This window comes from Mauremys reevesii, linkage group 22, assembly GCF_016161935.1.
Source record: "Mauremys reevesii isolate NIE-2019 linkage group 22, ASM1616193v1, whole genome shotgun sequence".
In the NCBI taxonomy this organism is placed as follows: Eukaryota; Metazoa; Chordata; order Testudines; family Geoemydidae; genus Mauremys; species Mauremys reevesii.
Window position 1 is genome coordinate 4,484,706 of NC_052644.1, and position 26,066 is coordinate 4,510,771.

General features: G+C 57.8%; 1 protein-coding gene across 2 annotated transcripts; it reads left to right on the forward strand.

The window, feature by feature from the left end:
* Window positions 1-330: 330 nt before the first annotated feature.
* LOC120388690 (transmembrane protein 87A-like) lies at window positions 331-24,979 on the forward strand. Of its 2 annotated transcripts, none has more exons than XM_039510694.1 (20): window positions 331-507; window positions 4,063-4,129; window positions 6,032-6,117; window positions 7,431-7,550; window positions 7,887-7,943; window positions 10,131-10,355; window positions 10,926-11,031; window positions 11,960-12,024; window positions 12,987-13,170; window positions 13,436-13,535; window positions 14,066-14,159; window positions 14,702-14,773; window positions 16,428-16,536; window positions 16,983-17,041; window positions 17,549-17,652; window positions 19,220-19,299; window positions 20,327-20,388; window positions 20,948-21,000; window positions 21,780-21,810; window positions 22,458-24,979. In XM_039510694.1, exons 1-20 carry the CDS (start codon window positions 376-378, stop codon window positions 22,497-22,499), a joined length of 1,848 nt encoding a protein of 615 aa, XP_039366628.1. In that variant the 5' UTR covers window positions 331-375; the 3' UTR covers window positions 22,500-24,979. The 2 variants fall into 2 exon arrangements, with proteins under 2 accessions (XP_039366628.1, XP_039366630.1); XM_039510696.1 differs by lacking the exon at window positions 14,702-14,773 and adding an exon at window positions 15,373-15,441 and having other exon boundaries at window positions 332-507.
* The last annotated feature ends 1,087 nt before the right edge of the window (window positions 24,980-26,066 follow it).

The following is a 26,066-nucleotide window of genomic DNA, read 5'->3' on the forward strand; positions in this document are numbered from 1 at the left end:
TCCCTGCTTCCCGGATTGGCGGGGGAGGGAGTTTCGCCCCTCCCCCGGGTTGTCACTTTCCCCCCGGTCCCTGCTTCCCGGATTGGCGGGGGAGGGTGTTTCGCCCCTCCCCCGGGTTGTCACTTTCCCCCCGGTCCCTGCTTCCCGGATTGGCGGGGGAGGGTGTTTCGCCCCTCCCCCGGGTTGGCACTTTCCCCCCGGTCCCTGCTTCCCGGATTTGGGGGGGGGGGGCGTTTCGCTCCTCCCCGGGGTTGTCACTTTCCCCCCGGTCCCTGCTTCCCGGATTGGCGGGGGAGGGCGTTTCGCTCCTCCCCGGGGTTGTCACTTTCCCCCGGCCCCTGCCTGCCGGTCACGTGGTGCGGGGCCCGGAAGAGGATGGCGGCGGCCGCGCGGCGGGGCGGCGGGGGGACGCGGCCTCTCTCCCTCCTGCTGCTCCTGGCGCTCGGGCCCGCGGCGGCCGGCGGGGCGGGGTCCGAGCCGGGGCGCTGGACCGTCACCCCCCGCAGCGTGAGTCGCGACAGAGGCTCCTCCCCCAGCGGGGGGGCTCGCTCCCCCCTCCCCCCCCGTTAGCGGCCCCGCCTCGGGGCCATCGCCCCCCCCCACAGATCTGGGTCCCTATAGAGGGGAGGGACCGACCCCTATGTATAGGGGAGCACGCAAGAGGGGGCGCCCTGCCCTGGGTCCCTATAGAATGGGGGTGGGGGTGCCCTGGGTCCCTATAGAATGGGAGTGGGGCACTCAGTCCCTATAGAGTAGGAGAGGGGCGCCCTGCCCTGGGTCCCTATAGAATGGGGGTGGGGGCGCCCTGGGCCCCTATAGAATGGGGTGGGGCACTCCTCCCCTATAGAGTAGGAGAGGGGTGTCCTGCCCTGGGTCCCTATAGAATGGGGGTGGGGGTGCCCTGGGTCTGTATAGAGTAGGAGAGGGGTGCCCTGCCCTGGGCCCCTATAGAATGGGGGTGGGGTGCCCTGGGCCCCTATAGAGTAGGAGAGAGGTGCCCTGCCCTGTGCCCCTATAGAATGGGGGTGGGGCGCCCTGTTCTGGGTCCCTATAGAGGTGGGATATAGGGATTGGTCTGTCTGGTTGAACAGAGGAGGAGGTGCCCATCTTGGGGCCCCTCTAGAGTGGGAGGGGGTGGGGGTGCCTGGCCCCTCTAGAGTGGGAGGGGGGTGGGGGTGCCTGGTCCCTCTAGAGGGGGTGGGGGTGCCTGGCCCCTATAGAGTGGGGGCGGGGGCGCCCTGCTCTGAGCCTCTGTGCTCTTCCATACTAGAGGTCAGGGCTGGTGTCCCGGGCAGGACTTGGGCCGTCCCGCCTGTTTCTTGTTTGCCTTGTTCTTCATAACAGATGAGCTCTTAGATGAGCCGTTAGGTCTGTTCTGTTCCTGGGGAACATCAGGAAGGGCGGTGGGCTTCCTCGCCCCACCTGTAGCCGCCTCTGGGGAAAGGGGATCAAAATATCCCACTGCTGCAATTTTGGGAGCCCGGGTGTAGACAGGAGCCCAGTGCCTGCTGCCGCTTGGTGTGCGAGCCTTGGTTGTTCTAGGGCTTCCAGCGTTGGCAGGGGTGGGAAATTTCCTTAGCGTGGGCTCAATCCTTGGATCGGAGCGTGTGTACCGTGAGATCTGGCCTTTTAACAGTGTGCGTGAGAATCTTTTCACAGAGATGTTCTTTCTCCAGCATGTGCGGTAGTTTTATAATTAAAGGGGTGTTCAAACGCCCTAAAGTTTTAAGCCGTCTGCTTTACAAGTCCCTCCCTCTTTGACTTGCTGCAGCTCTCAGTGGCTTGCAATGTCATAACGCCACTGCTTGTCCAGTCGCTGTGAAGTCTCCCGCGTCAGACAAGACCTGATTATTATTTAACAATAATTGTACCATGGCAGTGGCTGGAATCTCCTGCCAAGATCCGGGCCCCATTGTGCCAGGCCTAGTGCAGACTGCGAGAGAGTCTCTGTCCTGAAGAACATCCAATCTAAATAGACAAAAGAGACAAAGGATGGATTTGGGTCCCTAAATTGCCATTTGGGATCTGATGCCCAGAGAATGACTTCTGTAAAGTAAACCCAGCGCAGAACTGGGAGCTGAACACAGATCCCCTGGATCCCAGTCTAATGCCTCAATCCCACGGCCGTCTGGATTCCTAGTATAAAATACACACAGGAAAATAATAGTTCTTTCTTTATATAACATAAAGAATCTCAGGGTGTCTCATTTCTATTGTGTCCCTATTAAGGCTGGGGAGCTGGGAAATCTGGGTAGTATTCCTGGCTCTGCCACTGACGAGTCACTCCCTGCCTCAGTTTCCCTATCTGGAAAATGGGGGAAAGGGATGGGGGGGAAAAAAAACCTTTCCTTCCACTGTTGATTGTGATGCTTAATTCCCTGACACCTGTAAGTGGCTTTGAATTCCTTGGATGGAAAAGGGTAGGAAATAACGGTGTGTTAATATCCCCCATTCAAAATATTCCTTGCTTCTGTCCCTCTGGAGCAATCTGGCTGTAATGGCAAATTCACGGGTTATTTCCTCTGGAGAGCTGCTGAACGTACCTTACAAAGAGGGCGGTGGATTTGTGTTGACGGGCGAACATCAGTGTTGTTCTGAATAATTGAAGAACTGAATAGAATGTACCTCGGTCAATATATACCTTGAAAACTTAATGTTCATCTGGGCACGAAGTCGTTACTTGCTTGTTGCCCTATGAGCGATAAGTTCATTAATAAGATCTCTTGATTGGATCAGTGCACCGCTGAAAGCCCTCAAAGTCTGGTACAGTCTCTAGGTATCAGGGACAATGGGATGATCTTAGCACAGTGGGGACATCTCGTTATACATGGCAGCGTCATCGGAACTTCAGAAATAAGGACCTAGCTGAGACCGAGTGTGTGTGGTGTTTAGGGCCGGCTGCCCGTATCCTGTTCCCAGCCCTGGATGGGAGTGTGGTTTGGGGGTGGGCAGTGGGTCCTCTGCTGAGTTCTGGGCCAGAGTGAGGTCATAGTTGTTCAAGCAGAGGAACAGGGAGTCAGGACTCCTGGGTTCTCATTGTGGCTCCTCCGCTGTGTCTGGGTGTAACACGTCTCCTTGCTGCCCTGTCTGTGGATTTGGGTGCACCTGCTTGGGGGGGGGGGGGGGAGGTTGAGACTCAATTTTAGTTCATAAAGTCCTTGGAGATCCTCCACTGAGAGTGGCCAGGTGTGCTCATGCTTGACTGGTTTTCCCCAGCCTACTTCCCCTTGTCGGAACCACGGTCATGCTGTTAAAAATTGTGGGAGCTTGTCAGCCCGTGTGATCAACTTCCTACTTGAGACCTTCCACCAGCCCTGCCCGGGCCTGCGGGAGTGAGCCAGGAATTTGCCCTGCGTGGGTCACTTGATCTCTAGCCAATAGCACATTTTGGTGGCTGAGCTTGTTGCTTTCGCTAATCACGCCTGGTCCCTGTGGGCCGTCTCCCAAGGGACATTCTACCATCCTCCTCCCTCAAACAGTCCAATCCCATTGGTTTTTACTCATTAGCAGCAGGCTGGATTTGAACTCATGACCTCGGTCCTTTGAGCCCTCTGGTCTCCTCCCTGCCCCACTGCTCAGAAGCTGCTGGTGCTCTTTCCTTTTATTAGAGGTGCCAGCCAAGCCCCTCTGTAGTGCTAGGTGCTGTACAGATCTCTAGTAAGAGAGTTTATCCAAATCGACATGACAGGGTGGGAAGGGAAACGGAAGTGCAAGAGCTGGGAATGGGACGCAGGTCTCCTTAGTACCAAACCAGTGCTCTAACCCCTGGATCATGCTGCCTAACGTAGCCCTTTCTTGTTGGGTCTTCTGAGGACAAGCCAGGGGGAGAAAACTCTGCTGTTTCTTAACCCTTCTGCCCTTCTCCAGCAGCAGCCGTGCAAAACTTTTTCCACTCCAGGCTATATGCAAAGCAGTTTGCCCCGAGTGGCTCGGTTATGATGATTCACTAGTGCATATTTCCGGAGTCCTTGCATCGGTTTGTTTGGGGGATCAAAACCCCCCTCCCTGTGTGTTTTCTTACCTTGTGACCGAAACAAATCTTCCCCACCTCTGCCTTTTCAGAACAGCACCAAGAACCTGTTTGTGTTCTCCAAGACGATGTTCAACGGCTCCCTGATCTCTCTCCAGGGTGAGTAGCTTCAGATGTGTTGAAACGTTGGGCTCCTTAAGCTATACGGGGATGGGGTTTTCAGAGCCCAAACAGGGTTTGGGGTACGTTTGGCCATTTTCGAAAAATTTCCCCAGTGTTTTGCACAAAGCTTCGTCTCAGTTGATACAGTTCTTTGAAAAACATTGGTATTTTCCAACGGGAAACTGTTTCAAAGATCTTCCAACAAACTGATAAGTACGTGCCTCAGTCTTTGCATGATCGGCCCTTAATTAGGAGCCTAAATATGGAGTTTAAGGGGCCTAGTTTTAGGCACCCAGATTTGAAAGCTTTGATCACAGCTTTCCTGAGAGGGAAATACTAAATCTAGAGAAATAGAGCTCGCCAGTAAATTGAAAGGATTGTCTTTGTGGCTGAGGATGTGAGGGAGATTCACAAACCTGAGCCATTCTTTTTAGGTGACAGATCTGAGGAACTGTCCCAGATTGAGGTATCATTAGAGGAGGTTTTGGAACAAATTGATAAATTAAACAGCCATAAGTCACCAGGACCAAGTGCAGATGTGGTTGCCTTATCTCAAAAGAGATATATTGGAAAAGGTTCAGAAAAGGGCAACAAAAATGATTAGGGGTATAGAACGGCTGCCGTATGAGGAGAGATTAAAAAGACTGGGACTTTTCAGCTTGGAAAAGAGACGACTAAGGGGAGATATGACAGAGGTCTATAAAATCATGACTGATGTGGATACAGTAAATAGGGAAGTGTTATTTACTCCTTCTCATAACACAAGAACTAGGGGTCACCAAATGAAATTAATAGGCAGCAGGTTTAAAACAAACAAGGAAGTATTTCTTCACACAATACACAGTCAACCTGTGGAATTCTTTGCCAGAGGATGTTGTGAAGGCCAAGACCATTTTTTTTTTGGTAAGCAATTTTGATTGCAAAAGAATATGAAACATAGGCCCTGAGTTAGCAGGGTGCCTAAGCTTTGAGCATGGAATCTGTTCTGCTGAAGCTAATGAGACCACCTTGCTGAGCTCAGGGGTTCAAAAAACGCAAGTTGGGTCCCCCAACGTTATGAGATTGGCTGGCAAAGCATGAGAGTTCAAAAAATAATGAATGAAAACACACCTTGCGTTTTGATTTCGAGTATTAGACTCTCGGGGGGAGGGGGTCGTCCCATTTTCCAGTTTGTCTTGATTCTCACCTATCACGTGAATCCGGTAGCTGGGGTTTTAAGCCCCAGATATCAGCAGTACCTGCTTATGTGCTTTCAAGTTAGGCGTGTGCTCAGGTACTTTGCTGACATGGGACTGTGACAGCAACATGTTGGGGGTTGACGTTCTCGGGCAGCCGAATGCAGCTTGGGTTTGCTTAGTGCCTGTATGTTGGAGAAGAAGCGAGAGAAACCCAAAGGAAAACTGCCCAGTCCTGGGTTGGCCGTTCAAATTAAGCAAGGTCCCTGGGCCTGCAGAGTCCCGAAGGTTCAGCCTCTGCTGATGGGACCCAAGCAAATCATTCTCTCTCCAAAAAAGCCACCATATGGCTAGAGCTCTGGACTGAGACTTGGGAGAGCTGGTTTCTGTTCCTGGCTCAGCTGCTGGCCTGCTGGGTGAACAGGTCAAGTCCCGCCCCTGCCTCAGTTTTGCCATCTGTAAAATGGGGGTAATGATACTGCCTCATCCATCCAATCCTGTCTAGTCTCCCTCTCCCACCCCCATCAGACCACCACAGGCTCTGGCGGTGGGGGAAGGGGTATGCGTTCTGTCTCCATACTTCTGCCAGAGATGATGTCGTCCCAGCTTTTCCTGCTGAGGATGCAAACAGCCTGCCATGCCCCTTGCCGGTCGTGACTCCGGCTCCGTTGCTGGGCTCTCGGGTGCCCGTTGGCTGGGCGCTGATGGTACCTCTGCTTTGCAGTGCTGTCGAAGTGCTCTCCGGGGGTGACCCTGAACGTGACTTGGTACCTGCGGAGCTCCCATTGTCACAACGAAGTCTACATGGACGTAAGCACCTCCGTGTCCTTGCGGCCTGGGCTCTGATTGCGGGGAAGGGCTGGGAGGTGTGGAGAGAAGAGGAGGCCTGGGAAAGGCAGAGGAAGTGGGGACAGCTGGATGGAGGAGGTATTCAGAGCAGGCTGGTTGGAGGGAGAGCTCTGAGCATAGAGGCCTTTGACACACACACTCCCAGAGGGAGCACGGTCCAGTGGTTAGATCAGGGGGCTGGGAGCCAGGACTCCTTGGTTCTATTCCTGGCTCTGAGAGTCCGGTGTGTTAGTGCGTGAGACTGGGGGCATGGGGTGGGGTCAGGATTCCTGGCTTCTGTTTCCAGCTGTACTAGTGACTCCCTATAAGACCGGGCAAATTCTTTTCCCTCTCCGTGCCTCAGTTTCTCCCTCTGTGAAACGAGGATGATGCTGACCTTGCAGGGGATGGTGGGAGCTGGGGTTGTGAGGCATCATTTAATTGTGTGTAAATCGCTTTGAGACCGTTATGAGACTAAGGGGGGGGTATGATTGAGGTCTATAAAATCATGACTGGTCTGGAGAAAGTAAATAAGGAGGTGTTATTTCCTCTTTCTCGTGACACATGAACTAGGGGTCACCCAGTGAAATGAATAGGCAGCAGGTTTAAAACAAACAAAAGGAAGTATTTCTTCACACAATGCACAGTCAACCTGTGGAACTCCTCGCCAGGGGATGTTGTGAAGGCCAAGACTATAACAGGGTTCAAAAAAGAACTAGATAAGTTCCTGGAGGATAGATCCATCAATGGCTATTAGCCAGGGATGGACTGGGATGGTGTCCCCAGCCTCTGTTTGCCAGAAGCTGGGACTGGGCGACGCGGGATGGATCATTTGATGATTCCCTGTTCTGGTCATTCCCTGTGGGGCGCCTGGCATTGGCCACTGTCGGAAGACAGATTACTGGACTAGATGGACCCTTGGTCCGACCCAATATGGCTGTTCTTGTATTAATCTGGTTTAACTAATCTGGGTTAATTCACAGTAATTTTCCCTAGTGTCCACATGTAGACTAAGTTTTGGGGGGACCTGAAGGTAGGGGGTTGATCTCTTTCCTCCGTCTCATCTGATGGGAGTATGACCCCTCCCTGCTGGGATCTCATTGATCCACAACGTCATGGCTATCCCTGGGGTGGGGGTGGGGATGGGGGAGTCAGGGAGGAGTCTGCCTCCCATCTAGGGTGTTGGCCGGAGCCTACCAAGCAGGTGATGGGCTATTGGGAGCAGCCATGTGATTGGTGTTCCCTGGGCAGGGAGATCTTTGGGCCTCGGTCCTAGTCTCTTCCCACCCCTGCAGGAGAAGAGAGCAGAGACTTACCTGGCAAATTACAAGACCGAGCTGGAGCCGAAGAGCTCTGGCCAGTACATCCTACACTCGTATAAACCCTTCAACTGCAGCGACACGGTCCCCCTCGAGGTGAGTTCCCTCTGGGGCCGAGGGCTGGGAACCCCAGGAAGAGAGTGCAGCTCAGAACAGAGCTCTTGGGAACAGGGGTGGGTCTGATGACTGGGGGAGGGAGGGGCAGGCGGCGGGGAGGGTCTTGGCGTCTTTGCGGGTGTCCTGGTGTGGGGGAGGATGCAAGGGTGGACTGATTGGGGGTGGGTGGTTTCTAATTCTGCTGCTTGAAACAGGAGGGAGCTGTGGTAGCTGGGGGCTCTTGGGCCATTGGAAGGGGGCTGGGGTCCCCGTTGTCTGTGGGGTTCCCTGGGGTGCCAGCTGCTCTAGGTGACTCTTTTCTCCCGCCTCCCGTAGCTGAATGTAGAGAGTTTCGAGCTGCCCACCCGGCTGGATCGCCTCACGAACTTGCAGGTGGGTAACCCCAAGTGTCGGGCTCCCCCCTTTTCCCCCACAGCCCTGGCTTCAGGCCGATCATCGAGGCCAGCTGGCTAAGAGAGGGGTGCTCCTGCTGAGTCCCCCTGGGGCTTGGGCGGGGGGGAGAGCACAGGCGCTCTCTGGGCTTTCTGCGTGGTGTTGCCTGTCCCTCTGATGTAGGGGATGTCCCCTCCTTCCCTGGCCCGGGGGTAAGAGCTCTGATCACCACCACCCCCTTTCATGGCTCAACCCTTTGCTCTGATCTAGGGGCTGGCTGCGCTCCCCTGGCTCTGGGGTTGAGTAGTAGGTTATGCCCTGAGTGTGACCGTGAGTCTGTAATTGGTTCTGTCCTGCAGCTGCGCTGCTGGGCTCCTGACAGGTCTTACAAGCTAAACAGGATCGGCCCTGGTTGAGGCTTGGATGGGAAACCCAGGGTGCTTTGGGAACCGGGGTTTGATTCCTTATTGGGTGGTGACTCCAGAGCAGCGCTAGGGAGCAGGATGGGTGACTTGGTAGAAGGCACTTTCCCCGCAGTCAGTGCTGGCGATAAGGGGTGCAGTGCTATTGGTGGGGGGCTTGATAGAGAGCCCTCTCCCCTCTGAATCTGTGCTGACCCCAGCACAGCACCGTGTCCCTAGAGGGACAATCTTTCAGGTCCGGGGAGGGATCACTCAGTGGTTTGAGCACTGGCCTGCTAAACCCAGGGTTGTGAGTTCAATCCTTGAGGGGGCCATTTAGGGAGCTGGGGCAAAAATCTGTCTGGGGATTGGTCCTGCTTTGAGCAGGGGGTTGGACTAGATACCTCCTGAGGTCCCTTCCAACCCTGATATTTTGTGATAAGAGGTCTTGACTGATTGTAGGTCCAATAGCATTTTCCCCAAGCATCAGTGTGCTAGCCCTGGTACCCCAGCTGAATTCCACCCCTGGCAGTTCCTTCTGCCTCCCTGTCCTTCCCCCTTGCAATTTCAACTGGGCAGCGATTCTTCCTCACTCGCCATCCTAAATGCGTGAGCTGATATTTATTTCTTGTTTGCAACAGAATAATATTTTGTGACTCTTATTACAAGCGGGATGTGATGCAGAGAGAGAGAAATTCCTTTGCCCACTACCTATAACTGAATAATAACTGCGCCATCCATTCTGTCCGTATTTTTTAGTTGCAAGAAGCTGCTTTGAAACAAGTCCTGTACAGTGGCTAGAAGGGTGGTTCTGATTTTACTCTCTTAACGGTATCCAGCCAAGTAAAAAAGTCAGCTGGGATTTGAACCTAGAACCAATCAGAAAATGTCCATCAAAAGAGTTTTCGGTTGGAAAATGCCATTTTGATTACATTGGAATTTTTGGCAAAATCTTACAGATTTTGACGTTTCCTCTCAGGAGGAAAAAATTGGGATATTGATATTTTTCTAAAATTTTCTGTTTCAAAATGAAAGATCAAAACTTTTAGCTTTAGGAACGTCCTTTATTTTATGTATAAAAGGGTTTTTATCAAAATGTTTTGAGTTTATTGAAACAAACATTTTGATTGACCCAAAACATTTTATTTCCAGAATTTTGTTTGGCAAAAAATTAGAAAGTTTGGCTTTTTGCCCCAATTTGGGATGAATTATTTTCTGATGTGTTTATTTTTCACAGGACGGACCATCTGTTTTCCAACCAGCACACTTCATGCCTTTTCTTGCTTCTTTATGAGGGGTAAAAGGGCTTGGAGCATGTCTTCAATTTAAATAATAATAGTGTGTGTCTACCCTAAAAATAGCCGTTATGCCTTAACTACGCTAGATGTCTCCTTGGAAGTCCCGGAGAGCTGGTCTGGGAGCTCTCCTGGCAATGAATGGTGTATTTCACAAAGACTTGCTCTCCCCGTTGTTCGATCTGTTTGAGTTTAAATGTGAAACCACACTTGAAACAGTCCGAATAAACCTGCTTTCTTTCTCAGCTGAGTGTCCTAACCCTACTGATCTCCAGTTGTCCTTAGTCTCCCAAGAGAAAAAATTGAGTTAGAGAAGACCGGGATTGCTAATATAGAAGAAATGTCTGCAGCAGAATAAAAGCACTTTTGGTGGCTTTTATCCATCAGAAAGATGCCCTGAAAAGAGCATAACCGCCCCCCCACCATGTTTTCTGTCCATAGAATCTTCTAAAAGACATACATTCTTGCCTCTCAATTTCTGCACTCTGCAGCAGGCGACTGGGGTCCAGCGGCGCGGGACCGCGGGTGTGCAGCCCAAGGATGCCGCCAAGGATGCCGCAGGGAAGCCGAAGTCGTCTGCTGTTGAATTGGCCAGTCCGCCTGGCAAAAATCGAGAAGCAGCAGGGAAGCCGAGCGAAACCCAGGGAAAGAAACTGGGCCCAGGAGAGACTGACGGAGCCAAGAAATTAAAAGCAGGGAGGCAGGGCAAATCAGAGGTGGGTGACCGCGACAGCTGGCAGATCCCATGGGGTGCTTGTCGTCATGGGTAGGGTTGCTTTCAAGGAGCTCCTTGTGTCTGTAGGACTGGATGGATCCAGGCTCAGGTAGCCCTCGGGTAGATCTTCTCTGTCCCCGCCGTGCAGCCTGGCAAATAATGCCCTGGCTAGGCTTCCTCAGTACACTCTGCTGCCCCCTACTGGGTAGAATCAGCACTGCTCGGGTATGTCGTTGGCTGATCCAAAGTTGTATTTGCCATCCCAGGTTTGTCCACCCACCCCTCGGGTTTTGCCTCCACCACAGAAATCAACAGAGGGTAGTCTGCAGTTTAGATGTTCTCCCCAGGTTGCAACTAGGGCTCCTCCCTCCGCACTGCTCAGCCCACACCCTAGGTCCTCTCCCCCCCTCTTGCTGTTGCTGGGTGGGTTAACGAGTGCCCCATCCCAGGGACTGAGAACGCCTGATTGTGTCTGCTGCTCTGCCAGCGTGGGGGTCGGGGGAGGGTGGAAGGTTTGCCCCTGTGAGGGCAGAGTGCCTCCTGTGGGTCACTTGGGCTTGTCTGTTTACAGCTGTATGCCTTAGCCGAGACCTGGGAGGACGGGCCCTACATGTTCATCCTGAAGATTGAGGGGCAGAGCAAGGACCCAAAAGCTGCCTCGAACTGGGAGCTCACAAGTAAGCGCAGCCCAAGCCAGGCGGCTGCAGCCTCCCCCCTCCGCTCCCACAGCCCGGGTTCGAATCACTGGGGAAGCAGGGGTCTTAGTGCCCCTTGAACAGGACAGCTGTGTGGGGGAAGGGGTGATTCTCCCTGAGGGAGCTGAGGGATGGGGAGCTCTCCTGGGGAACAGGCTAGGGAGCTGCCACAAGGGAAGTGGGAGTGTGTGTGGTGGGGAAGGGGGGACTTTCCTCAGGGGAGTGGTGGGGCAGGGTGGCTGTCCCAGGCGAACAGGGTGTGGGCTGGAGATGTGTAACTGCTGCAGGGCAAGTAGGGGGGTGTGTGGGTAGGAGGGGTGAGTGTCAGGGGAGTGAGGGTGGGGGTAGAGAGGCCGGGAAGGGGGCACGGAGGAAGGGCAGGAGGGGTGGGTGGATGTCCTGGGGCGGTGAGGGGGTGTGGGGGCGAGCTGTCCCGGATGGAGAGGGTGTAGCGGGTGGGGTGGCTGTCCCAGTGAAGTGGGTGGGTGGCAGCTGTCCCATGGGGTTGGGAGGGGGGTGTTGCCAGGGGAGCAATGGGGGGGGCAGCCATCTCAGCGTGAGTGGGGGGAGGAGGAGTGTGGGGCAGGGTGGGATTGGGGGTTGGTGGGAGGTTGTCCGAGGGAGAGCGGGGTGGGGTGGGGTAGCAGGGGATGGAGGGGGCTGTCCCAAGGTGAGTGGGGGGGTTCAGTGGGAGGCTGTCCCAGGGAGAGTGGGGGTGGGGGAGCTGAGCAAGGAGAGGGGTTGGGGAGAACGGGACAGATCCCTGCAGAAGGAAGGGGGCAGAGAATGGGGGGAGCAGCTGGTGGAGGGAGGGGGGCGGCGAACGCGGTTGAAGAACAGCTGTTGTGGCAGGTGGGCCCCTGGCCTCTGCCTGCTTCTCGGCGCCCAGCTCTGTTGTCTCCCTCCCCAGTTGACGTCCGGATGAAGCACCCTTACTACCAGTACATCTCCGCCTCCGAGTGGCCCCTCATGGCGGTGAGTGAGCAGGAGCGGCTCCTGGCCTGGGGTCAAGGCTCAGGGGAGGGGCCCGACCCCCAGGGCTGGCACGGGTTGGGGAGCACGGCCTGGGGGTCTCCATGGCTGTGCTAACACCCCCTCCCCATGAATGCCGGGGGGTTGAAGTGGCGATCAGCAGCTGCTTTGGCTGGGCTCCCTGCAGGAGCTTTCTTGGGGCTGCTGCCGGGTCTCGCTGCTGGCCGTTTTGTGGCCTCCTGGCGAGCATGTTTGCCGACCCCTCTTCCCAGCGGTGCTGTGCATTGTGGGTAACCACCCAGCTCTGTCTGACCCCACTGCGTTCCACGGCGCGCGTTCTCCTTTAGCACCATGAGCTGGGGTGCTGGCTGGTCTTGCAAGCTAAGCAGGGTTTGGTCAGGTTGGTACCGGGAAGGGAGACCGCTGGGGGGCATATCCCACTGCTGCAGGAAGGGACATAGGGGGTAGCATCTTTGGGCCGGTTCTGAGCCCAGCATGGTGTTGGGTGGTGCTGCGGTGTGGGGTGGGGTGCTCGGAAGGGGGCGCTCTCCTGTCAGTGCTGCATCATGGCACTGGAGGGGGGTTTGTGCCGCAACTCAGTAGGGGGCGCTCTCAGGACTGACCCCCCATGCCCCGTTATGGCACTAGGGGGCGCTGACCTGCAGGGGCTGGGAGGCCCAGTAGGGGGTGCTTTCCTTTTGCAGTCCTCACCTCCCCTGTTGCCCCAGCGTGATGCTAGGGGGCGCTGTGCTGTAAGTGGCCGTTCCAATAGGGGGCGCTCTCCCCTCACAGCCATTGCAGGCCCCAGTGTAGCACTAGGGGGCGCCGGCCCCTCAGATCAGGGCTGATCTCAAGGCCGCAGGGCAGCGTTTGGCGGGGAGCCAGGAGCCCCCCAGACCCCCTCCAGCCCAGGGCCGGAACTCTGCGATCAGGCCCGTCAGCTGTGCCGCTCTCCCGCCCCGCAGTTCTACATGGCCATGTGCATCGTATACGTGTTCTACGGGGTGCTGTGGCTGGGGCTGCTGGCCTGCTACTGGCGGGACATCCTGCGCATCCAGTTCTGGATCGGGGGGGTCATCCTGCTGGGCATGCTGGAGAAGGCCGTCTTCTATGCCGAGTTCCAGAGCATCCAGAGCCAGGGGGTGTCTGGTAAGTGCATGGGCCCCCGGCGCAGCTCCCGCCCAGCCGGGTTCACCCCCGCTGGGACTTGGGTGGAAGGCCTGGGGGTGACTCAGTAGGGGGCGCCCTTCCCTCTCGGCACTGACCCCAGCGAGCCCAGATTGTCCCAGCTCTGTCCCTGGCAGGGCTGGCCAGGGGGCATCTGTGCACGGCAGGGAGAGGTGAGGTGATGGTTTGTGCCCTAACCTTCCCGTTCCCCGCCCCGTGGTGACGTTGCTTTTCTCTCCCGTTCCAGTCCAAGGGGCCGTGATCTTCGCCGAAGTGCTATGTGCCGTGAAGCGCATGCTGGCCCGCGTGCTGGTCATCATCGCCAGCCTGGGTTACGGCATTGTCAAGTGAGTACCTGGGGCTGGGGCGAGGGGGCCCAGGGAGAGCGCGTGAGACGACACCAGTGGAAGAGACTTAAGAGTGATGCGTGGCAGATTAGCCCATGAACCCTGGTGGGATGATCCCTGCGTAATGCTGCTTCTAGGAACAAGCAGTTAAATTCCTTCCTGACCCCTGCCAATGACCAGTTTACGCCCTGAAGCCTGAGAGCTCACCTTCCCCTCCCTGCAGGAAGGGTAGCGCGCGTAATGTATGGGTTGTGGGGAGCAGCTCCATGCCTTGCCATCGGGGGCTGCGGTCAGCACAGACTCCGATTGGGGGGGCGGGGGCCTGGTTGGAGATGGGTCAGCCCATGTGTGTGGAGGACGGGGCGACCGTTCCAGGCGTTTGTGGGGGGCGGGGGGGGGGGTTGCGTGAAGCTGAGGAAGTGGGGAAGCTGGAGGAGGGCGGCTCATCTCATGGAAGAGGCCTCTCCTTTCTCCCCTGGCCTGCCCGCCCCGTGGGTAACCCTGACCCTGCTGTCTGTGCTTCTCTGCAGGCCGCGGCTGGGCGCCCTGCTGAACCGAGTGGTGGGCGTGGGGCTGATGTACCTGCTCTTCTCCATCATTGAGGGCGTCCTGCGGGTGAAATCGGTAAGTGGGGACCTTGGGGGGGCGCCACCAGCCATGGGCGGCCTGGAGTCACAGCCCCAGTGACAGCGATGGGGGCGCTTCATTGGAGCCACCGGCTGCCCCGTGGCGGGTGGGAGATGAGGCCTCTGAACGGGGCTATGGTGGCAGTTGTTTCTGGGGGCGGCGGGAGCAGGAGGGATGCAGCAGAGGGGCAGGGGGCATCCTCGGGGCACTGCCCTGCTGGGGACGGCTGTCTGCTGGGCAGGGCTCTCTCTCCTGGCAGCCCCATGCGCTGGAGAGGAACCTTCTTGGGGTCCAGCCCCCAGAGGGATTCGCCCCAGGCCCTGGGGGTGTCGAGCGGGGAGGCGTGTGGGTAGGGGCTGGCTGCAGCGGGGGGGAGAGGGGCACCGTTGTACCCCGCAGGGAGGGGTGGATGCTGGGGGCGGGGATAAACTGGGGAGAGGACGGGGCTTAGTTGGGGGGAGACCTGGGCCGGTGCGGGTGGGTTGGCTGGCCCTGCTCCACGATCCCTCAGCATCTGGCTCTTCCCTCCCCCGGCTCAGGACCAGGGTAGCCCGGTCACCCTGGTGTGCAACATCTCGCTGGCCTTTGTCGATTCCTGCATCGTCTGGTGGATATCCTTTACCCTACGCCCCCAGGGCCGCCTTCCTCCTGCCCCGGCCCCCACCCCACAGCAGGCTCCCTTGGGGGAGCGGGGAGGCAGCCAGGGGACAGTCCCGACACTCATGGTCCTGGCCACCGGGTGCCTGGAATAGGCCTGGCCTTGCCAGGGACAGCCTGTGGGGGGTCACCCTGGGGCTCCCTGTGAGAGGCAGGGCGGGGCCAGGTGGGGATTGCCCCACAGTGGGTGGGGCTTGCCTTGGGGGCGGGGCCTCGCTGGGGGTGGTTTGCCCTGGGGCTCCCTGTGGGTGGGAGGGGCGGGGCTAGCTGGGGGGGAATTGTCCTAGGGGGTGGGGCTAGTGTTCTGATTGGCATTTGTAGGTGGGGACTCCTGTCCTCTAACCGGCTGTTCCATAGAGGAGTGGTTGGCTGGGGCATCCCTCCTTGATCCCAAACTAACCGCGCCCTGCTGACCCGTCACAAAGAAGCCGCGCCTCCCCGCTGTACGAACGCGGGTTGGACTGTAGCCATCTGTGCTGTCCCCCTGCACCCCCTCCTTGGCCTCCTCCCCTCCCCCCGCTCACCTCTCTGCTTCTCTTCTTCCCCTCTTCAGGCTCAGGATGACCTGGTGCTGCTGGCTGCCATCCCTTTGGCTATGCTTGACTCTGCCCTCTGCTGGTGGATATCCTGGGCCTCCGTGGGTCTGCCCGAGCTCGGCCACACGGCTCCCCTCCCCTCCCCTCGCGCTCGCTAGCCTGCTAAGATCCTCCTCTGTCCGGGTCCCCGGCACCGCCGGGGTCCGCGTCCGACTGCTCCGTCCAGTGGGAGGTTGAGGACTGATTGGGCAGTGGGGGCTGGGTGTCAGGCCTCCTGGGTTCCGTTCCCCATTCTGGGAGGGGAGGGGAGCAGGGTCTACTGGCTAGAGCAGTGGGGTGGTGGCTGGGTGTCAGGACTCCTGGGGTCCGTTCCCCATTCTAGAAGGGGAAGGGGGGTCTAGTGGTTAGAGCGGTCAGGTGAGGGCTGGATGTCAAGACTCCTGGGTTCTATTCCCAGCTCTGGGAGGAGTATGACGTCCAGTGGTTAGAGCAAGGGGCCAGGACTCCTGGGTTGTATCCCCATCTCTGGGTGGGACTGGGCTATGGTGCTTGGAGCAGGAGGGGGCTGCAAGGCAGGACTCCTGGGTTCTATCCCCAGCTGTGCAGTGGGGGGGAAGTGGTCAGAACTCCTGGGTCGTATTCCTAGGGTTTGCTGTGCAGTATTGGGGGCAGCCTGTCTGTGCCTCAGTTTCCCTGTCTCTAAAATGGAGGTCATGACCCTCACCCCCCCCCCTTAGGCCTCTTAGGGGCTGCAGGAGGCAGAGGATGCTTATTAACCATTTCCTGGCCCTTGGGGAGTGGGGCGGGGGGGGACGTGTGTTGTATGCTACCAAGTGCTTGAGACAGGTAATTCTCTCCTGACCCCCTCCCAGCCCCATCTGAGGTGTCCCAGAATGCTTTGCAGCAGTCCCCATTGGTTTATGGGGCATGCCTGGGGGATGGGCCCAGGTCAGACACCGTAGAATGGGCGGGGGAGGGTCCCGTGGGCTGTAGCGAGTTCGAGGAGGTGCAGCCGCGCTTCCCCCCCCATATCCCCCTGGCGTACCCTGTTTTTCCCCTTAACGGGCCGCACATCCTCATCAGCCTGGTACAGACCATGAAGCTCTTGAAGCTCCGGCGCAACACGGTGAAGCTGTCCCTGTACCGCCACTTCACCAACACCCTCATCTTCGCCGTGATCGGTGAGCCGGGGGCGCTGGGGGGGAGTGCACCGAGAGCTGGGCCCCCTCTCCCGGCGCGCAGGACCCCGCGGGGCAGGGCTCTGAGGCCACCAGGATCCCCAGATCAGTCTGTGCCCGGGCGGGGGTGATTGACCCTTGTGCCCTCCCCAGGGAGTGGGGGCCGTGACTCGCTGAATCCAAGGGTTCAGACAGCTGGTGCCAGTGCCCATTGGGGGGGGCTGTGGCTGACCCCCGGTGCCCACGGGGAGTTGGGGGTGCCCCGGGGAGGGGCTTCTGCCCCCCATGCTGGTGGGGACTGTGGGGGGTGCACCTGGAGGGCTCTGCCCCCCCCCCATCCCATGGGGAGTGAATGCCCCCACCCCCAGTAGCGATGGTAAAGCTGAACAAGGGGTCGGGGGGACCTGCCTGGCAGCCGTCGCCCTGGTAACAGCCTGTCTCCTCCCCAGCATCCGTCATCTTCATCATCTGGACCACCAAGACCTTCCGGCTCACCAAGTGCCAGTCGGTGAGTAGCCAGGCGCTGCCGGCAGGCTCTGATCCAGGGCAGCCCTGGCATGGCTTGTGGGTGCCCCGGGCAGTCGGGCCGGCACAGTAACCCGGTGAACAAGAGCCGAGCCTGGGGGAGGCCCTGGGCCTAGGCTGGCTGTGGAGGCCGCACGGGGCTGCAGATCCGCGCTGCAGCGTCTAATCACCCGGCCCCGGTGGCTGGCTGGCTGCGACCCCCTCTGCAGGAGCTACTGTTGGGATGCTGAGTCCCACATGGGGCTGGGAATCAGGACTCCTGGGTTCTATTCCCTGCTCTGCCACTGATTCACTGGGTGCCCTTGGGCAAGGCACTCCCGCCCTGTGCCTCGGTTTCCCCGTTGCTCCATAACTCTCCTGCCTCCAACGGGAGGCTGCGTGGCTGAACGTCAGGGGCGCGATGGGATGACCCGGGGAGGAGGGGGCTTCCATGTCTGTCCTGCCTCCCCTGGCTCACTCCCTTTCCCGCTGCCCCCTTGCCCCTTCCCAGGACTGGCGGGAGCTGTGGATCGACGACGCCTTCTGGAGGTTCCTCTTCTCCATCATCCTGCTGGTGATCATGTTCCTGTGGAGGCCCTCGGCCAACAACCAAAGGTGCCTGGACCCCCCCCCTTTTCTTCCTCCTCCCGGGCTGTGCTCTGCCAGGCGCTCGGGACTGGGAATGGAAGGATCCCACCCAGGTGTCACCTGTACCGTCAGTGCAGATCACCCGGGTGGAGGGGGCAGTGAAAGCATCTAGACTGGGGCTTGGCTGGGAGCTGCGCTCGGCTCCTTTTCCAGGGATGAGCCGCCTCGTCGGATCCAGCCTCGGTTAGAAAGGATGGTACCCGGCAGCAGGGGGGGTGCTTGTTGCCAGGGAAGGGCAGCTGGGGTGGGAGGGGTCAGTTGTTGGGGGAAGGGTCTTTCAAGACGGGAGCTGGGATGGGGGAGTGGGGAGAAGGTTCCTGTTTCCCATTGAGCCACTGCTGACCCCAGTACCCCAGCGTGGCACTAAGGGGGGGCATTATTCGGTTCCCCTCATGCGCACATACTATCCCGTAGGACCATTGTGAGCATCCGGTCTAACCTGCATAACCCACCCAGCCATTCCTGCATAACCCACCCAGCCGTTCCTGCAGCCAGTCCAGATCTGGTGACTAAGATGGAGCCACATCTCCACCCAGTCGCTGGCTGCATCCCCTGCCCTGCTCCATGGGGTATTAAACCCCCAGGTGATGCCCCCTTAAAAAATATTCCTGCAGCTGGCATGGGCTTCTGAAAGATCTGCCCTAGTTCAAACAGGAGTTATTTTAAGGAAGTCCTGAGGCCTGCGTTACACACGGTTCTGTAAGGATTCGATTTTGATTGGTAAATGTCAGTAAACTTTGATTTCACCGCAAATACGCAAACCAGTGAGAAAAATGCTTCCATCTGAGAACTGAAATATACAGCTGGGCAAAGGAAGACGAATGCTGCTTCAGAACGTATTAACGTTTGATTCCAAGCTATTTACTCACGGTTTGACGTGTGATATTGACAGTTTGTGTTTTAACAGTTACAAAAAAGTCACTTTTTTAATCTTCACATCTGTCGTTAAATAATTGTCTGTCCCGGCTCCCCCATAATTTCCCACAACTGTGAAAATTTAAATTAAAAAAATGCTTAAAACCCAGAATTTTGTACGAACCTCAGAGTTAGACATCTGGGGAACGGAGGTTGTTCTTAACTCTGAAATGTTCGTAACTGTGAACCAAACGTTCTGGTGGTTCTGTCAAAAGTTTACAACTGAATATTGACTTTACCACAGCTTTGAAACTTTACTATGCAGAAGGAAAATGCTGCTTTCCCTTTTTGCAGTCGTTTGTTTCACACAGCACTGTGCTGTATTTGCTTCGTGTGTGTGTGTGTCTGTCTGTCTGCTGCTGTGGATTGTATATTTCTGGTTCCGAATGAGGTGTGTGGTTGACCGGTCAGTTCGTAACTCTGGTGTTCACAAGTGTGAGGTTCTACTGTAGCTAATAATGGGGTGGGGGGAGTTTTTTTAAACGTACATCGATAACCTTCAAAATTGATTTTTAAAAGAATCTCATTCTGCCAAGGCTGGTTCTCCAGGAGGATGATCACAGCGGTCCTCCTGGCTACAGGATCTATGCATTTGTGAACCGTTGTGCTGTCTCGGCAGATACGCGTTTGTGCCGCTGGTGGATGAAGGGAGCGAGGAAGAGGACGAGGAAGAGGAACATATGGTGAACGAGGCCTTTGGTAAGTCTGATCTAACAGGATTCTCCTCCCACCCCCCGACCCTGGACTCCGGGGCAGGGTAGGAAGACACTGGCCTGAACTCAAGTGACTCCCTTTGCTCCTTCCCTTTCACCCTGCTGTCTCGGTGCCCTGGCGTGTGGCTGGCTTGTGCTCATACACCAATAATACCAATTTGGTTATTGGGGTATACCAACGTGGGGTGTGCAGGAAAGGGTGAGTGAAGCCCTTCCTGACCCCTGCTCCCTGAAGCATGAGCTTAATTTAGAGCCCTGCTAAGTTAAGGCGAAATCATCACAATCAGGAAATGATCCAGCCACAGGGTTGGACTTCTGGCACTGCTACCTGCATAGCTTCTGCACTGTGTATGTATGTGCATAGGGGAATATATAGGGGACAAGGTTATTTTTGCCCTGTATACAAAGATAAGGATGTCGGACAGTAATCCAGCTATGTAAGCATGAGGTAGGCAGTGCTGTATAAGGATCAGAGGAGTGGTGACAGGACTGGGAGTCAGGACTCCTGGGTTCTCTTCCTGGAGCTGGTTGGGGAGTGGGGTTTAGTGGTTGGAACAAGGGAGGCCGGGGGTCAGGACTCCTGGGTTCTCCACCTGGAGCTGGTTGGGGAGTGGGGTCTAGTGGTTGGAACAAGGGAGGCTGGCTCTGCCACTGATCTGCTGTGTGACCCTGGGAAAGTCACATCCCCTGCTGTGAGGTAGAGATAACACTGGGGAGGGGTTGTGAGGCTAAGTGGCGTGTCACGATCCCTGTGGCGCAGCGGTGGGGTTGGGTCAGCCCCGTTCGATGGGCAGTGGTGGCTTCCAACCAAATCCTCTGTTGCCAGCCAGGTAGGGGAGGGATCAAACAGCGCAGCAGCCGTGGCTCTGAAATGACTCTGCCGGCCCACTAGACCATGAATGAAATGCGAGAACTCTGGGCAACTGCAGCGGGAGGTGGGTGGGGGTCTGCTCCAAGTTGCTCCCTCATTGACCCGCTGGTTTGGGGCGGGGGGGGGGGTGTCTGTTTTGCAGAAGGGATGAAGATGAGGGGTGCAAAGAATGAAGCCAACGGGATCCTGAAAGGCAGCAGAGTGGTAAGGAATGGGGTCGGGGGCAGGGGGTGCTGATCTGCCTCGTGGCTCCCCAAAGGGGCGTCAGGCTCTGAATCGGGTGCCGCCCCTGGCCCCAGATCAGAGCCCTTTCGGCCCCTCACAGCCCAGCCGAAATTGCTCATGGCTGCAGACGGGTGAGTCAGCGTGAACAGCCTCTGCCAGCGCGCAATGGGGCAGGGTTTGCAGCTGTAGCGCCGCAGGCTGTGTTCCTCTTGGAGCTGCGAAGCTAAGCAGGGTCAGACCCGCTCATTGTGTGGGTGGGAGACTCAAAACACTGCAGGGATTGTCCTCGGTGACTCTCAGTGGCCAGGGCTGAGCTCTCCCCTTTGAGTCAGTGCTAACCCCAGTGCACCTGTGTGGCGCTAGGGGGTGCTGTGCTGTGGGGTGCTGCCACTCACCACCCAGTGGCTCTAGGGGGCGCTCTCCTGTTCAGTGGATTCTTCGTGGTATTGCAAACTTCAGGCTGATGCGCCCAATCTGGGGGATGCTCCCCTGGACTCCAGCACTCACTAGCTGTTCCCCCACCCCTCCTTCTTTGCAGGATGAAGATTTGAAATGGGTGGAGGAAAACATCCCTTCGTCTATGGCTGACGTGTAGGTTTGAGTGCGATCCCTGAGGTCTGGCCCTTCCGTCCGATCTTCTCGCACGACCCTCGGGAGCTTCCCCGTGGGGGGATGCTGTGAGGAGGACGGTCTGTTCGTACGCAGGGCCATTGCTAGCCATGCTCTTATAGCCACGCTGGCCTGTTAGCTGTCCTGGTGATCACGTTTGGAGCTGGACCCTGGGTGGGAGACCACCGAGGGAAATGCCCAGTGCTGGAGAAATGGTATCAGCAGGGGCTGCTCACCTCTGAGGCTGTACTGACCCCAGTCCGGCACAAGGGGGCGCTGTGCTGCAGGGGGCGAGGCGGTGGCTCAGTAGGGGGCACTCTCCCCTGGGAGTCGGTGCTGACCCCATTGCCCTAGCATGGCGCTAGGGGGCACTGTGGAGCAGGGTGGGTGGCTCGTAGGGGGCACTTGTCCCTTGGAGTCTGTAATGACCCCATACGGCACCAGGGGGCGCTGTGGAGCAGGAGGTGCAAATACCTGGATGAGAAATGACCCCCCCCCTCCCCCCCCCAAACCCTCTCCAGCAATATCCCCTGGACCGTGCTGTGGGATTTGGGATATTTGGCTCCAGCGTCCTGGCTGAATTTCCTCTCGGACAATGTCCAGATTCTCCTCCCCCTCCCCAAGGGGTAAGATCCCTTTCACGCCCTGGGCTTGACCTTTATTAAACAGCGGTGGACAGACCCGTCAGTCCCTGAGGCCCTGCGCCGGTCCGTGCATTAATCCCGTGGACTAACCTTTCCTGTCTCTCTTCCCCCTTGCAGGGTGCTACCCCCTCTGCTGGACTCCGATGAGGTAACCCTGCTTTTCCTAGTCAGAGCCCCCGAGAGTCTCCTCCCTGAACCCGCCTGTTAGCTTGCCCGCCCCAAAGAGCACCTGTGTATACAGAGGGCAAGGCAGTGAGTCCCCTCCCCTCGGAGCCAGTGTAGTGCTAGGGGGCGCTGTGCTGTAGGGAGCGGGGGAGGGGCTCAGTAGGGGGTGGGCTCCCATCTCAGTGCCGCACTAGGGGGCGCTGTGCTGCAGGGAGCAGGGTAGGGGGTGCTCTCCCCTTGTAGTGCAGCACTAGGGGGCGCTGGTCTCTTGTGTCTCTGACCTGCTAGGAAACAGAGGCACTGGCTGCTCATGAGCACCCAAGATCCCATCAACCCCTTCACAAGAGCCAGGAGCTTACCTAGCTCTGGGTTCTCTGGGTGACTCCGTTCTGCCTCTGTGACCCCTTCCCGCTTTAGTCGGGCGCAGGGTTTTCCTTCGCCCTCTGTCGTTGTGTAGCTCGGTCCCCGTTCATCAGCTGCCGCGCCCCACCCCAGAGGTGGCCGACACGCAGCGATCTCTTTGGTGTCAGCGTTTAGCCTGGAAGCAGCAAGGAGTCGTCCTAGGCATGGGGGTGACTCTTCTCCTCCCCGAGGGACCTGACAAGGGCCCTTTTCTCTCTCCGGCTCCAGGAAATAGTGACCACGAAATTTGAAATGTCCAAGATGGAGTGAGAAAGGAATCCGCCCAGTCGCGCTGCAGGATACGCCCAGCTTCCCTCCGCAGCCCGTCGGGGAAGGAGAGTTGCTGGTGGTTTTTCTTTTAATATATATATTTGTATATGGTTAAAAGATTATTTTATTACCTTTAAGTTTCTAATTCTCGGGCTTTAACGGACTGGGGAGCTCTCCCCTGCTAGCGGCCCCAGGAGAGCGCCCCCGTCTGGGGAGGAAGACCAGAATGCACCTCGACCAGGATCAGCTTCTTTCTCGGACTGGATTAGGAAGGAAACTGCTTTCGGCCGCTCCGGGCCTCGGTCCCGCTGGGGAGCGGCGTTGGCTGGACACGTGCAAGTGGTTTTCTAACGGTCGGGGGGAGTGGCGGGGTGGGCAGGGTGGGGAGTGACAGGCAGACACGTATTGGGTGCACTTGTGAGGGTGCCTGTCTTTCAGGGGTGGTGTCTAAAGGCCGGGGGTGTCTGCTAGGGGGTCGATCTAAGTGGGATGGGGTGCTTTTCTATGGGAAGGCAGGCCGGGAGCTTTGTGTGGGGGCTGGGTGTGTAAGGGAAGGTGGGAGGCACGCTGGGTGCAGATGGCAGTGATGGGTGGCTGGCAGTGACAGGGGCAGGAATGGGGCAGGGAGAACGTCTGGCTCTTCTGGGGCTGCAGGCGAGGTTTGCCCCGCACCTGCCCCTCTCCTCCAGCGTTGCTCCTGCACAGACAGAGCTGGCATCGGTTGGGAGCACCAGACCCTTCGCATTCTGCTGCCAAGACCGGGACACTTCCTCTTTCCAGCCCAGAGAGCCTGAGAGAACCCACGTGCCATGTGCATCCACCACCGGGCGCTGGGGAGGGGACACCGCCACACTGCGATGCATGCCGGGATCCGGCTCGGCGGTAACTCTGAACGTGGGATTCTCCGGGTGGCTGCACCGTGGCCTGGCATCGGCGGGCATCCCAGGTGCTGCCATGGGCAGTGTCTGGCACAGCGCGTCCTCCCTGAGCCTCTTTGACTCCAGCGGGGGCCACTCGGGGTTTTCTCTGCCAACTGGGCACCCGCCGAGGCGGATGGAGTGCCAGGGCTTGCCTGCCCCGGAGCCGCTGCCCTCTTCTCCAACATCACTCCCAGCTGGCACAGCGGTCGCACCAAGAGACCTAGCCAAGATCCGCTGACGCCCCTGCGGCCAGAGAGGGAGAGACGCCTGATCCGTGCCGGGGCCCCCAGTTCTGAAACTGACACGGGTCACTACGCGGTGCCCATTGCCAGGGCGAACACGTGCCTGGTGCTTGCTTCAGGCTGCGCCCGGCTGTGAACTGGACCTGGCTCGGACTGGGTAACGACCAGGGACCCGGAGCCCCCGTGCGACCCTGCCTGCAGTGCCCACCCGGTCCCCGGCGTCGCTGGGCTGCCTGCCTCTCTCGCCCGGCTAAGCAGCTGTTTGGTGACTGTCGTGCTGACGAGCCAGCGAGCTGGAAAATCAATCGCCTGCTGCTTCGCCCTCTGCCAGCAGGAGCGGGGCTGTGATTGGTCGTGTCTGATCTTGCGGACAGACACCCCCCGCTCCCCCAAATCTCCCTCTCCTCAGGCCTGAGCCAGCAGGATATTAACTACACTACGCAGCTCGGCCCTGGAGCCCAACCGAACCTGCGCTGTCCCTGTGCCCCTAGGGGGCCCTCGCAGAACTGAGGGCGGCCCGTGCGTGGCAGCCAGCCAGGGGCCACCCGCCGGACCGTTGAGCAGCCCCCTCTTGCAGGTGCGACTCCCCAATCTCTCCCGCAGGCGATGCCCCAGTCTGGCTTCACCCAGCAAATGGCGGGAGTGGTGGAGCCAGGTCGCTCCCCAGTCTATCGGGAGGGGGTGACTCCTCTGAGCCTTTAGAAATTGACACTGATGGCCTGGCGCATCCTCTCCTATAACCCACCCACACACTCCATTAGCCTGGCATGTCCTCGCCCTATAGCTCCACCATCTCCTCGCCCTATAACCCCAGAACCTTTCCCTATTGAAATTCAATAAGCCTCTGCATCCCACATGCCAGCCTGCGCCCCCCGGATCCCAGTTTGACCTACATTAAGGGCTGCCAGTCCCACTCCGCCTCCCCTGCCCGTTCCACACCGACCTGCATCCCGCCCCACGTGCTTGACATCTTCCGCAGCGGCGCCTTCTCCTCCATTTTGTGTTTACGTTGATTTCACCTGCCTGGAGCCAGATCTGTCCCCGATCTCATGTCTCCCCGGGAGATCTTCCTTTTCCCGTCTCCCCGTTTCCTTCCAGCTCTGGCTGCGCCAGGAGGCTCCCACGCCCGCTGACTTAATTTTAAACTGTGAAATGCTTTACAGGCTGTCGGGCGGGGCAAATTCTGCCCCCATCACTGGCCATTTTTTTTGGAGGGGGCGCTCGATTTCGGGGAGCACGGTGTATTGCTTTGCTTTGCCGGGAGGGGACTCTGTTTGTGTTACATCCACTAATGGTAAAAAGATGTCACGATTCGAAACCGTCTTTGTGTGCTTTTAATTTCGGCAGTGAAATTTCGTCCCCACCACTTCCCGCTGGGAGCCCAGGGGTCTCTGCATCTGGCTGAAAGACACTGCCCGAGGGCGGGGCCCGTGGGGCCGGCTACTGCGTAGACACAGGCCTTGCCCCAGCCAAGGTAGGGGCCCCTATCCTCAAAGAGCTCCACCTAGACCCTGCTTGCTTTGTGGGCCAGCACTGTAGGGTGGGGCCTGCGTTGGGCTGTTCGTACAGCACCTGGCGCGGCGGGGCCCTACCCCAGCGCCCCAGGAGAGGCCCAGCTAACTGGCGGGGGGAGCAGAGCTGGCCTGGGCCTAGATCCCCAGGGCAATGTAGGTGCCTAATTCCCACTGATGCGAGGAGAATTGGGTGCCTGTGTCCCGTTGAGGAGCTCGAGCCGGCTGCTGAGGGTGTTGCTTAGAGGCTGGTTCATTCCCTGGCCCATGAGCGTTTCTCTGTCTCAGTTATTTCTCACTCATTGCACTAGCTCTGGCTGTTCATTATCTGTATACGAGCCCAGTCCTCTTCAGTGGCAAGGAGTTCCGCCGGCTAATCGCGGGATCCATGCCGGGAGGAAGAGCTGGTTCTCAGGTGCCCGAGCTGGTGTCTGTGAGCCCCAAAAAGCAGCAGCCAGAGGAGGATTTTAACAAAATCCATCTCTCAGCTTAGCTGCTGCCGCCCAGCCTGCGTCTCTGCTGTGAGTCAAGCTCCCTACGTGCTGATCGTTGGGTTTGCTGGGAATGGCCCCGGGTTGCGTTCATTAACGGGGTGGGTTTGAGTCAGTCAGGCCGTGTTCTGAATGTGACCAATTCCATTTAAAAGATGGGTGAAGAGAGGGGCACGGAGCTGTCGGGGGGGCGGGCAGTGCCAAGGAGGGTGCCCCATGGAGGAACAAAGATTTTGCTCCCTGTGACCCTGCTTACCACTTGTGACCCCTTCTCCCCCCCCCCCCCCCCCAACATGGGTTTCTGTGCTGATTGCTAATAGAACAGGGGAGCTTAGCAATAGGAAACACAGCTGGGTGCTGGGTTCTGTTCCCACCTCTGGAAGGCAAAGCAGGGCTGGGAGTC